General features: G+C 68.0%; 2 protein-coding genes across 2 annotated transcripts in view; both read left to right on the top strand.

Moving 5' to 3' along the window:
* The first annotated feature begins 552 nt into the window (after positions 1–552).
* Positions 553–11,415, top strand: LOC132001574 (collagen alpha-1(I) chain-like). Its single transcript, XM_059376262.1, has 5 exons — positions 553–991; positions 2,702–3,141; positions 9,478–9,628; positions 9,791–9,948; positions 11,330–11,415. The coding sequence occupies exons 1-5, from the start codon at positions 553–555 to the stop codon at positions 11,366–11,368; spliced, it is 1,227 nt and encodes a 408-aa protein (XP_059232245.1). The 3' UTR covers positions 11,369–11,415.
* The window catches only part of FAAP20 (FA core complex associated protein 20), a gene marked incomplete at its 5' end in the record, with an annotated part of 6,752 nt that continues 6,154 nt past the window's right edge, over positions 11,369–11,966 (top strand). Inside the window, 2 exons of the mRNA XM_059376258.1 lie at positions 11,369–11,455; positions 11,539–11,705. Of these exons, the coding sequence (XP_059232241.1) occupies positions 11,369–11,455; positions 11,539–11,705 (254 nt within the window). The remainder of the gene's footprint in view (positions 11,456–11,538; positions 11,706–11,966) is intronic.

Genomic DNA, 11,966 nt, shown 5'->3' with positions numbered 1-11,966 from the left:
GCCAAGCCCTCCCCTGGCCTGGCCAGCAGCAGGCAGGGCACCGGCCAGCCTGGAAGGAAAATCGGGGGCAAGCGGCTTAGGGGGCTGTTGGGGGGACTGGGGTGCTCTGAGCTCTTTGCTCCTTGGGGGGCTGCTGGCGAGGGGCGGGGGTGGGCTTGGGTCTGGATGGGGTGGGAAGCCCTCTGCTTCCTTTTGCCTCGAAGGAAAAGTCGGGAGGAAACCCAGCCAAGTCCAGTCCGGAGCTAATGGTCCCCCCAACCCCCCCCCCCCCCCCCCCCCCCCCCCGCAGCCGGCAAGGGAGCCCAGGGCCCAGCCCTGCTTGGGGACAAAGCTCCCTGGGGTGGTGGGGACACGGGGAGCCGGAAACGCCGCCGTCCCCCCCTCAGCCCCCGCCCCGGGCCTCTGTCCCCGCGCGCGAAACAAGACCACGGCTCCTTTCTTTTCAGAGACTCGAGTTCTTGGAACGCACACCCTCTTGGGTTTGCTATTTTTACCCGCCCCAGCCTTCCGGTCTCCATGGCGACGCCTCCAAACAGCAGATTCCAGGCGGCAATGACGTCACCTTTCCCCTTCCTGCCGCCCAGGCCCCCCGGGCGCCACCCTGCGGGACCCCAGCTCGTGCCCCCAGGCGCCCCAGGCCGAGCCCCCCAGGCGCCCCAGACCGAGGCCCCGGTCGCAGTGGCCTCTCCTGTCCCCTGCCGGCCCGGCAGCGGGGCCTTCAGCGGCCGCCGGAGCCCCGTGGCGGAGGGCACAGGCCCAGGGGGCGGCCCTCCCTCCCGCTCCGGGCTCCCTGCCACGCCGGCTGCCCTGTGGGAGCTGCCGCGGGCCCTAGCGGCTGGGGAGGCAGGGGCAGGCCGGCGCCAGGCCTCGCTGGCTGCCCGGGCAGCCGCCTGTCTGGCCTGGGAAGGCCCCGCGGCTCCCTCATCAGAAAGCGGGAACCGTGGCGGAGGGCCTCGGAGGTGGCTGCGGTGCCGGGAGGGCCTGTGGCCTGGTCGGCGGAGGCCCTGGGGTTGTGCCCGTGGGCCTGCGGTCCCCTCCCGCGCCCGGCTGCCCTGTCCAGGCCTGTCGTGGGCCACATGCTCTATACCTTGGTCCTGATTGGGCAGCTGAACTGGGGGGCTGTGGCCCGTTCTCAGGGGGCCAGGTCCCCTCCAGTTCATCAATAGGCTGTGTCTGTCAGGGCCACACTACCCAGCTGTCCCTGTAACGCCCAGCCTGAGGTCTGTCATCAGCCCCAACGCAGTCCGAGGGCGTTTGGGACCTGGTGGGAGTGTGGACCCTGCTGGAGAAACACCTCACGTCGTGGGGGTGCTTAGTGTGCGCTGGGAACTTGCTGTCTCCCCCGTGGAAGTGGCTGAAGTATCCTTGCTGGCCTGCAGGGCAGGCTGCGGGGTACGAAGAGCTGCCTGGGGAGCTCTTCTGCCCTTCCCGCCAGCAGCCCACGAGGTTGGGTGGGCCCGCCACGGGGCCTCCTGGGATGCGGGGGTCGCCCCTGAGCAGAGTCTGCCCCTCCCCATCACCCCAAGGGACCACAACAAAACAAACCCCAGCCCCACCCCAGCAGTCTCCCCCTCCCTGAAAGCAGACACGGGGCTTGGGGTTCAAAGAAAGCAGTGACCCTGGGAGGGCAGAGAGGGCGTCGTGGGGCTGTGCCGCCCCCGGCCTCGGCCAGTCGGGGGGTCAGGGCCACAGTCCGTCCTGCCGACATCCAGAAGGGCAAAGGAGACGCCCAACCGCCCTGCTCTTAGCCTCGGTCTCTGCTCCCAGAAACAGTATTGAAAGAAGGTGTTTTCGAAGCTCACATTCCTGCCCTCCTGCTCCATCTGAGGTACGAAGCCCCAACTCGCCCCATCTGACGTGGGCAGGCACACTCGCAGGCCCGGGCACGAGGCACGCAGGTGGGCGGCCCTGTCTCCGGAGCCCCACACAGACACACTCACAGCTCGGCGTGTGGGGAGCGCCGCTGGCTGCGCAGGTGGGCCTTCCCACCCGCCCCCTCCCCAGGGGCCTCGCTGTCCCACGGCGGTGGACCAGGGCACGGAGTTGGGGGAGGCCCTGCAGGGGCCCGGGGCAGGCCGCCATGCCTCCCGAAGTGGGGGTAACCCTAGCAGGAGGTGGACGAGGCTTGTCTGGGGAAACACCTGTTCCAACAGGCTCTGTCCAGACAGGACACGAAGGGGCATGCGGGGTCCTGGGAGCCGCTGGACCGGGGGGGGGGGGGCGGCGGGACACTTCACGCGAACGGTGTGAGATTCGAGGATGAACAGCTTGTGGCGCCGGAACAGGTGGGGAGAGGCACCCGCGGCACCCGCAGGCCACCCTGCCCGGACTTTGCGTGGCTCTGCCCTTCTGCCCTTCTCCCTCACAGTCTTTATGTAACGGGCAGGCTCCCGGGGCTGCCTCTGCCCTGGCCCTTTCCTCCTGACCCGACCATCTGGGCCCCTGCCAGGCTCCACGGGAGGCCCCGGGGCTGAGCTCTGTTCAGCGGACAGGCTGAGGTCGGGGGTGGGGGCGCAGGGGAGTGAGGAGGAGGGATGGGGGGCACTTAGATGACTTACTAAGCCAGCTGCTCACCCCCAGCTTAGCTCCCCCAAGGGAGGGGGTCTTGGGAGGCACTGCTCTGAGCCCGAGAGGCCCCCAGCCCCACAGCCCATCACTGACAGGCCAGGGCAGAACAGCTGCCAGGTGGGCTGAACGGGAGGGAAGTTCAGCAAACAGCACCCCGGCCCCACTTGGCTGCTGGGAACACTGAGGCCTGGGCGCAGAGAATCGACTCGGAGCGGCCGAGACTACTCTTCTGAACATTTTGTTCCCAGCCCTGCCCCTGGCCTGCCCCGGGGCTGGGGGGACGGCCAAGAGGAGGGCCCTCACCTGGCCCAGGCCTGCCCCTCTGTGGTCCCTGGGAAGCCCCTCCCGGCCTGCCCAGGGACCCCGCCCCCTGCCCTGCCCAGGACCGTCAAAGCTGGACGTGCGGTGGGAGGGACGTGGGTACGGGGAGGGGGCTGCCCAGCCCGCCACCACCGGCCCCGCAGACACCGCAGGGAGGGTCCTGTGGCCACTGGCCTGGCAGAGGCCTCCACCCAGCACCTTCCACAGACCATCCCACCTCCAGGCCGAGTGCTGCCCAGTGGCCTTGTCTCCGTGAGTAATGTTTAACTTGGAAGGGCTGCCGCGGAGACGTGAACAAGTCTGGATTGCAATCTGCTTGCCAGGAGGGGCAGAGGGGGAGGCAGGGATCGAGGGCACCGCTGAGAGGCGTGGGGGGGAGGCGGGTCTGAGGGCTCTCACCACGGCTGCCCCCCTGCGGACCTGCCCCGGGAGCTGGGGCCGCCGCGGCACCCACCCCGTGGGAGCGGGAGCGTAGGGCCAAATGCCTAGAAGACATACCGGACATGCGGCGGAGCCCCTCCAGCCTCAGTTTCCCCTGTGGGAAACACCCTGGTCAGGAGGAGCCTTGGGATCCAGCTCCGGGGACGAGAGCACAGACAAGTGCCCACACACGTCACACACGCAGACACGCAACACAGACGCGCACACACAGACGCGCACACGGGCAAACATGCAAACACACACAACTTCTGTGGCCGTTGGGACCCCATAGTCCTGAGGCCTGGACACAGGAAGTGAGGATGAAGCCTGGGACAGGGGAGAGGGGGGTGGGGGCTCGGGGGCGGGGCCGCAGCCGGGACAGGCCCCCAGGTGGGCGTCTGCAGCCGCTCCTGCGGGCTGCCCCCCTTCCCGCCCTGCGGTCCCCGGCTCCAGGCGTCCACCAGCCACACCCGAGAAGGTTGAGGGGTGCCGAGGAGGGCTCCACTCCCAATGGCCAAGGGGAGAGGCTTCAGCTCGACCCTGTGTCAGGGACAGACCGCCCTGGGGCCCCATGATCCTTGGGGTCTGCCTCTCTCCCTCGCCAGAAGCCTGCCCTGAGCCGGGCCCAGTTCCTCGCAGCAGGCCAGAGGCCGGCCCTAGCCCTCGGCCACTCCGCAAATCTAAGACCACGTATTTCCCACCAACATGCGTTTTCCCCAGAGGAAGATGCACCCCTCCCCAACTCCAGAGTTTCTGCTGATTGGCTCTCCCCTTGGGGGGCCTGGACCTGCTGGGTGGGCCCCCAGGACCAGGTAGAGCGGGGGACCGGCCCTCACGGAGTCACGTGCGCTGAGGGAAGCCGCTTGAAGGGAGCCCCTGCCCCTCAGCCCTGTCCTTTCACTAGAGACAAACCTGAACTTTCTCCTTGAATTCCGGGTGTGCGGCCTGTCTTGTGAGCTGGACGGAATAAGGACATTCCCTCCGCAACGTGCGTGTGACTGCGTGTCGAAGCCTGCACCTAGGGCCCGCTCCCGCCTTCGGTTGCAGCCGGCCACGCACCTGGGGGCCACGCACCTGGGGGCCACGCACCTGGGGGCCACGCACCTGGGGGCCTAGCCGGGGCCAAGTCGGTCTGCGTGTGCGTGTGCACGTCCCCCCCAGATTTCTACGTCGGAGCCTAACCTCCAGCTGCGGGTGGTGAGTAGGTTCTAAGGCGGGACTAGAGCCCGTACAGAAGGGACCCCAGAGAGCTCCCCCGCCCCTTCCTCCACGTGAGGACACAGCAAGAAGTCGGTCTCCTGTCACCCAGGAAAGGGTCCTCACCAGAAGCCGACCCTGCCAGCCGCCTGGTCTCAGACTTCCAGGCTCCGCCACGTGAGAAAGACATTTCTGTGGGGCACAAGCCCCCCCCCCACAGTGTGTGGCCCTCAGGGAGGACTGCTGGGCAGCGACAGGACTCCAGGGTCTCTCTTTGTCCCCATGGGGGTCCTATGGCCGGGAGCCCGGCCAGACCAGGATCTTGGCGGCACCCTCCCTGTCCACTTGGGTTGGTGGCTCTTTGTTCCGCCCATCCCCCAAAGCCAGGTGCTCTCGTGCGGTGGAGAAGAGAAGCTGCTCCCTGAGGGGCACTGACTGTCCCAGTGTGCCTCCCGGCGGGGGACAGCCCCTCAAGATAGAGATTGTGGGGAGCCTGAATTAGCTCAGGGTCTTCTTCGGTTGCAGACGGCAGCCTGAGCCAGGACAGGCCTGCAAGAGGCAGTCCTGCTGCGCCCAGGGCTGGGGGTGTGGGAGGGTCAGGTCATGTTTGTGGGCTGCGAGTCAGTGGGCCCCGGACAGCTGGGGTTGCTGGGAGTCAGCCTCAGGAGGTTGACCTCAGCAGACGGGGCGGGGCAGCCTGGCCTGGGCGCAGAACCTGAGTGGGACAGTCATTCCATAAGGGTCTGGGGGGTTCGCAGGGGGACCTCCGAGGCTCAAGAGTCCCCAAACAGGAGGAATGAGCCTCGTGGTCTGCCCAGCCTCAGACTGGGTCTCCTGAGTACCCACAGCACCCCACACTTCGCTTGATGCTGTGCCCTCAGTCCCTCCTATGCAAGGCCCCCGGCTGCCACGGAGCCAGCAAGACCTGGAGCTTGGGCGGCCGTGGGGGAGGGCTGGGTTCAAGTGTCAGCTCTGTGCTCATGGTCTCACGGTCCAGGACACAGGGACAGAGGGCTCCGGGCCCCAGCAGGCCTGTCTGTAAATGGGGTGGAACAGCAGCACCTCCATTTCGGGACTGGATGTGGGCAAATGGGCTGGGCCCCGATGTGAGCGTGGCCTGAGGACCTGGGCCCCTTGGTGCGGCTGCTCACAGGGCAGGGTCCGGGGAGGGGGGAGGGGAAGCAGCTCGCAGAGGAGGGGCCCAGCAGCTCTTCCCTGCCCCGGGCTCTGATCCACCGCCAGGCAGGGCTCTGAGAAAGCAGGGACTGTCCCCACCTCCACTCCAGGCAGGGCGTGGGGCCACCAGCCCCACCACTGGGAAGCCAGGGGCTGCTCAGACCCCAGCTGCCCACTTCCCCTCCCTGAAGGGGTGGACTGTGCGGGGCCAAGCCTGCCCCCTGAGGGCAACCCATGTGTGGCGGTGGCTGGGACCCCCGACTCAGCTGCCCGGGCCCAGGCGGGATGGCCGACAGCAGGGACCTGAGCCCGGCTGTGGGTGAGCGGAGTCAGGGAGACAGAAGCCAGCATTCCCTGTGGGAAAAGGGGGAGGCCTCAGAGGAGGAGAGGGGCTGCCTGGAGGGGCCTCCGTGGTTCCCTCGGTCCTTCCAGCTCTGACTGGGGGGTGGGGGCAGGACTCCGTGGACTCCGTGGAGCGGCTGCCCCCGATATGCCCCAGAACTAGCCCACACGTGTCGGGTGTTCCAGACCGCAGGGCCCTTCTCCCTCCGTCCCCACCCCCGCGTTCTTCGCACCGGTATCCACCCCCAACCTCCTCCCTGGAGTGGCCGGATGGGCCTGAAGCTGCCTCGGACTGAGGGGCCGGCTGGCTCCCGGGGCTGCTGCTCTGGCCAGGACCCCTCCGCCATGCATCCGTGACTTCGGGGCCCGAGGGAGGGGGTGGGGAGGGGGATGACTGGCCGCAGGATGGAGGGCAGGCCCAGCTCGGTGGCCCAAGGGGGCTTGGGGTGGCTGCCTGCCTGGGTGCTGACCCCCGGCTTGGGCTCCCATGGGCCACACATCTCCTGCGGGCCTCAGGCGGGATCCTCGGGGGGCCAGGTTGCCTCCCTCTGGTTGGCCGAAGGGCCCCAGTAAGACTCAGGTGGTGAAATGACTTTAGGTCCATAACTCCTGGGGGTGGGGTAAGACAGAAGCTGCTCTCCCGGCCTGTGCCCCCCACCCCTGTCCCCCAAGACCTCTACCTATTATTGCCAGGGAGGTCAAATAGCCATCCACTGACCCCTGCCCCAGCCTCTGTGTCACCACACAGGGCCCAGGCCTCTGTGCCCTTCCAGAGAGGAGGGTAGAGCAGGATGGCCCCGGGTTCGGGAAGACAGGAAGGAGGGGAGGACAAGCACAGAAGTGGGGGGAGGGAGACCGGGGGAGAGGAGAAGAGGGGGTGAGGGGGAGGCGGGAGGGGGAGGCGGGCGGGGGAGGGGCCGGGGGAAGGAAAGGGGAGGAGCAGGGCGCGTGAGGAGGCCAGGCCAGGGCTCAGGAGCTCCTCCCAGAGGGACGCGCCCCTGCGCTGGGGCCCCACCAGGGTTGCAGGCAGCCCAAGCACACCTCCAGGGAAGGAGATGGGAGCTTCCCAGGTTCCCGCTCTCCCACACGGACATGGGGGGACACAGCCCGGGCTCCTGGCGGCCGTGGGTCTGGTCTGGGGCCTGGAAGGCACAGGGACCTGCTGGCGTCTCAGGAAGTCGTGGCCCCCACGGGCAGGTCCGCCGGCAGCAGGCAGCCAATGGGGAGAGCCGCTCCCCTTAGAGCTGAAGCCAGGCTCTCCGGGAGAGCTCCGGCCCGGGATGGCCCGTCCTGGGCCCTTCCCAGGAAACACGTGGGTTGGAAGCTGAGCTGGCTCTGCTCTGCGGGGTGGTTGGCAGGACCCAGGGAGAGGGGAATGGGAGAGGGGGGGTTCGGGCTGCCCAGCTGCCCCCAGCTGCCCAGACTGTCCTTGGTGCTGGCAGCCAGAAGAGCATCCCGGGCCTGTGGCACGAGGGCCCGGAACTGGCAGCCTGATACCAAAGGACCTATCCAGAAGCCACAAGTCTCGGTTTGGACCGAGGGTGCGGGAGGGGCGGGGCTCCCTCGGAAGGCCCTGGGAGGGTCTTCCTGGACCCCTCGGGCTTTCCGGGCTCCCAGCTGGCTGCAGAGCTCCGGCCCGGCCTCTGTGTTTTCGTGGCTGTGTGTGCAAGCTCCCCTCTTCTTACCAGGACACCAGCCCACCTAACCCAGCGCTGCCTCATCGCAACCAGACTCCATCTGCAAAAACCTGGCTTCCTAACTGGGCCACACTCACAGGTTCCCAGCAGACACGGAATTTCGTTCAACGCTGTTTAACCCCCAATATCCCCAAAGCTTGGTCTCTGCTTGACTTTCACTCCCTCCAGCCCGATCACCCTCAGAACTGGCTGGCTACTTCAATCTGGGTCCCTCTGCATGGGTCCCCTGAGTTTCTGGGGATGCCCTGGGTGTAGAGTGTGGGCTCCCCATCCTGGGAAGGCACACTGCACCCCCAACCTCCAGTTCCCACTCGTGGGGCAGGGAAACCCAGGAGCACCCACCACGTGGAGGGAGGCCTCGTGGAGGAGCTTTGGCTGGGCCAGGAGGGCTTCTTGGTGGAGGGGACACCAGAGCAGAGCCCCAGGGCCAGCAGGATCTACCACCTGCAGGCCACAGTGAGGGAAGAAGCCTGAGCTGCAGACTTCGACCAGGACCGAGAAAGGACCAGTGTGACTGGGCAGAGGGCAGCAGCCGAGAAGGGTGTGGATGGTGGGGCAGACGGGGACCTCGCGGCCAGCTCTGAGAGGACCGCTGGGAGGGGGGCTGTCGGGAGAGAGGCGGTGGCCGGGACGGGGCGTGGAGACAGGGCCGCGATCCCTCCTGGGCCAACTCCCCAGCTGTTCCTTGGCTGTGGGGCTCTTGGGGTGGCGGCTGGAGGCTGTGCCAGCCCAGGACTTGAGCCCAGTGAGCTCCGGTGGGGCTCGGCCGCGGATGCCCACCCGCCGTGGCGAGGCGGTGCCTTGAGGAAGCTGCGCGCCTCTGGTTCCGGAACCGGTGAGTGGGCCCCACACCCCCACCCCACTGCCCCATGGGTCCTGCCACATTTCCCAGGCAACCGTTTCCATCGGCCTGTCTGCCTGGCCCTCCACACCCCTCGAATGCTGCTGCCTGGCACCCCGCAGCCGGCAGTTGCGGCCCAGTGTCGCCCACCAGCTAGACTCGTCCAAAGGCCTGGCTCGGGGAGGAGGCAGCCCAGCGTTTGAGGCTGGCCTCACCCGGCGAGCAGGTGCAGCTGGGCCACCCTGAGGGCCACACAGCCGGGCGGTGGCGGTCCCGCCCCCCGCCGTAAGCACACACACGGCCTGCTGCCCGTCTCACCTAGAAGTTGGAAGGCCACCCTGCTCTCCAGGGCTTCCCAGGTCACGCCTGCAGCTTCAGTCCTCATCTGTCCATCCTCGCCATCTTGACCCCGTCTGCACAGTGGCCTGATGGTTGACCCAGGTCCCCCCAGTCCCAAGGAGGGTGCGGAGATGCTAAATGGGGCTCAGTCCACTGCAGCTGTCTCCAGGCCAGGATCAGGCTAATGGGTCTTTCCTGGCTCAAGCCCTGCTGGGAAGCAGAGGTGACTGGCGGGCACCTGCTGGGCTCCTGGGGCTAGCACTGGCCAAAGGAGCCAACACCCCTTTCCCGCCTTGGCTCTGAGAGCACTGGGAGCCGAGACATTTGCTTCTTGGGTGCAAGGTGCTGGGCTGGGACAGGCCCCTGACCAGCTGGCCACACACGTCCAGTCCTGGGACAGGCACCTGGGCGGGGGGGCAGGGTCTAGGTCATCACCCACAGATTCCTCCCGTTCCTGTGGACAAAGCCAGGGGAGTGGAGAGTGGGCTGCACGGGGCTGCAGGGTGGGCCCCCCGGCCCCTGGATCACTTGCTGCTCTGCCCCGTGGGGCCTGGCTGAAATGGTGGTTGCAAACAGGAATTTGGGCTCAGCCGCAGTCCCAATCCGAAGTCAATCTCCAGGGAAGCCCGACTCAGCAGCTGTCCCGGCGGCAGGCCCGGCCTTTCCAGCTCAACTAAGTGGTCAGCCTCCAGCGTCTTGCCGGTGGCGCGGCGACAGCTGCAGCAAGGTGAGTCTGTCCCATCACCCGCACCGCGCTCTGCTCCAGAAGGCCCCAGGGCGGGGGCGGGGCGGTGAGCAGCGGGGTGGGCGGTGGCAGGGTGGCATGGGCGGTGGCAGGGTGGCAGGGTCGGGGCTTCCTGACGGCTTCCCCTAGCACCGCGCTCCGTAGAAGCGCCCCAGGCCCTGGGGCCGGCCCTGACAGGGGAGCTAATCCCCAGCAGCTGGATGAAACCAGAGAGAAGAAGCCCCCCAGGAGGACAGCTTGTACGCAGGGCTCTGGCGCGGCTGCCCCCAGAAGACCAGGCCCTGAGGGCCTCTGTTCGGCCGGTGAGTGCAGGCCTGGCCTGGGGGTCCCAGCTTCGCCCTTGGCTGTCAAGGGCAAACGAGGACCCCCAGGCTGGCTCAGAGCAAGGAGCACCCCCCCCCCACCCCGCCCCACCGTGCCGCCGGCTGCAGCCAGGCTCCTTCAGGCCGGCCCTGACTTGGGGCACCTGCGTTCAGGCCCAGGTCCTCGACTGTGGCCCATCCGAGACCCCTCCATGCCAATGCCTTGCTCTGCCCTTCTCAGTCGGGGAGTGGGGCCGTGGGAGGCCTGTAGAGAAGGGGACAGGAAGGGGCAGGAGTGGCTGGGACTCTGAAGACCCCAGTGTCCGTCTTCAGGAGCAGTAGCTGCTCGCACCATCGTCCCCACGCGCCTTCCCAGCATGGCCCGGGAGCTGAGTGCGTGCTATGAGGCCCGGCTATGCCTTCCTCCCTCTGAGCGCCCCCGTGGGCACCTGGCTGAGGCTTTGAAGAAGCTGCAGCCAGGCCACGGGCCCATGTCCGGGAGCTGCTGACACAAGCTGTTTGGTGGTCCTGGATCTGCCAGACACCCTCACTGAGCCCCACCCGGGAGCCCTCACATCTGGGGTGCCCTTTCCTGGGAGCAGGCCCGGCTGCAGGCCACCTCCTTCGGGGGCTCCCGGGACCACCCCGCGTGGTGACTCTGCTCGTTTATGCACATGGGGCCTGTTTCCGGTTGGTCAGGACCAAGGTCTCCGTCCACTGGAGGCCTCCAGGATCTAGAACAATCCTTGACAGAGGGAGATATTCAGGGAGTGTTTGGTGAACGACCGCATCCCCATTGTGGAGGTCTGCACTGGCCACTGGATGCAGGGTGACCTCAGCGCCACTGAGAACAATGCTGACTCAGGGACGGGGGGGCCCTTGGACTGGAGTGTGCAGTGAGGGGGTGCCCAAGGCCTGGGACTGGAGGAGGGCAGGACAGTGGCTTGCGGAGGGGCGAAGGTGAGGGGGTTGGATCAGTGCTGTGGGAGCCCCTGAGGAAGAGGGTGCAGATCCCCAAAGCTGCTGGGATTAGGGAGGGCCGAGGGGTCCCAGCACCGCCAGCGACATCTGCTTGTCTAAGGAGGGGAGTCCCTGCCACCCAGCTCCCTGCAGAGGGCAGCCCTGGTGAGGGTGGGGGTCACCTTGGGGCCCACCGGGCAGGGCTCTGCAGGAGCAGAAGCAGCCGAGAGTGCCCTGGGCGGCTGCTGCCACCAAGTGGTGGCTCGAGTGGTGGCCAGACCGAGCACCTGGGCCCCGAGTCTCAGGGAATCCCCTCCCCGCCCTGAGCCCGGAGGACCCCCGCCACCGCACCCCTGGCCCAGGACGCCGGCCGTGGCGGGCCACACGGAACTCGGTGGCTCTCTTCTCTTCTTAACTCGAGAACCAAGTTCCTCGCGTTAGAGGGAAACAACGGTCCTGAGACGGACAGGCCGGCCCCCTCGGACGGAGCGGGCAACCGAAGCCGGGAGCTGGGCGGTGCCGCGGAGGCGGCGGAGCCGCGGGGCAGGTGGGCTCCAGCTGACGGGAGTTGCCCGGGCAGAAGGGGAAGGGGTCCCCGAGCTGACCCCACGCCCAGCTCCTCCTCCCAAGACTCTGCGGACCCCAAGCCTCCAGACCACGGCAGGAGATGGGCCCCCGCCGCCCCGCAAGTCTGTCTCAGCTGGAAGTCAGCCCCCCGGGGCCTCCCGGCCTTCCGGACCTCAGTCCCACCTCCGGTGCAGGAAGGAACGGCGGCCTCCGTCCCCTCCAAGGCGGAGGTCAGGACACCTTCCCCTCCGACAGCGTCCCAAAGGGGAGGCCGCCTCAGGGTCCGAGGAGCGCGCTGCGCTGTGGGGTGGGGGTCCAGGGCCGGTGTCCCGCGCTGACACGGGAGGGGGCGGGGCGCGCGGGGAGGGGGCGGGTCCAGGTCCACGGCGTACTTCGGACGGGAGGTTGGCGCGGAGGGCGGGGGGCGGGGGGCCCGCGGCGGGGGGGGGGGGGGGGGGGGGGGCGGAGTGTGCGGGGGGCGGGGGGCGCGG

The sequence above is a fragment of the Mustela nigripes genome, chromosome 14 (genome assembly GCF_022355385.1).
Source record: "Mustela nigripes isolate SB6536 chromosome 14, MUSNIG.SB6536, whole genome shotgun sequence".
NCBI lineage: Eukaryota > Metazoa > Chordata > Mammalia > Carnivora > Mustelidae > Mustela > Mustela nigripes.
This window is presented reverse-complemented; position numbering and strand designations above follow the sequence as displayed.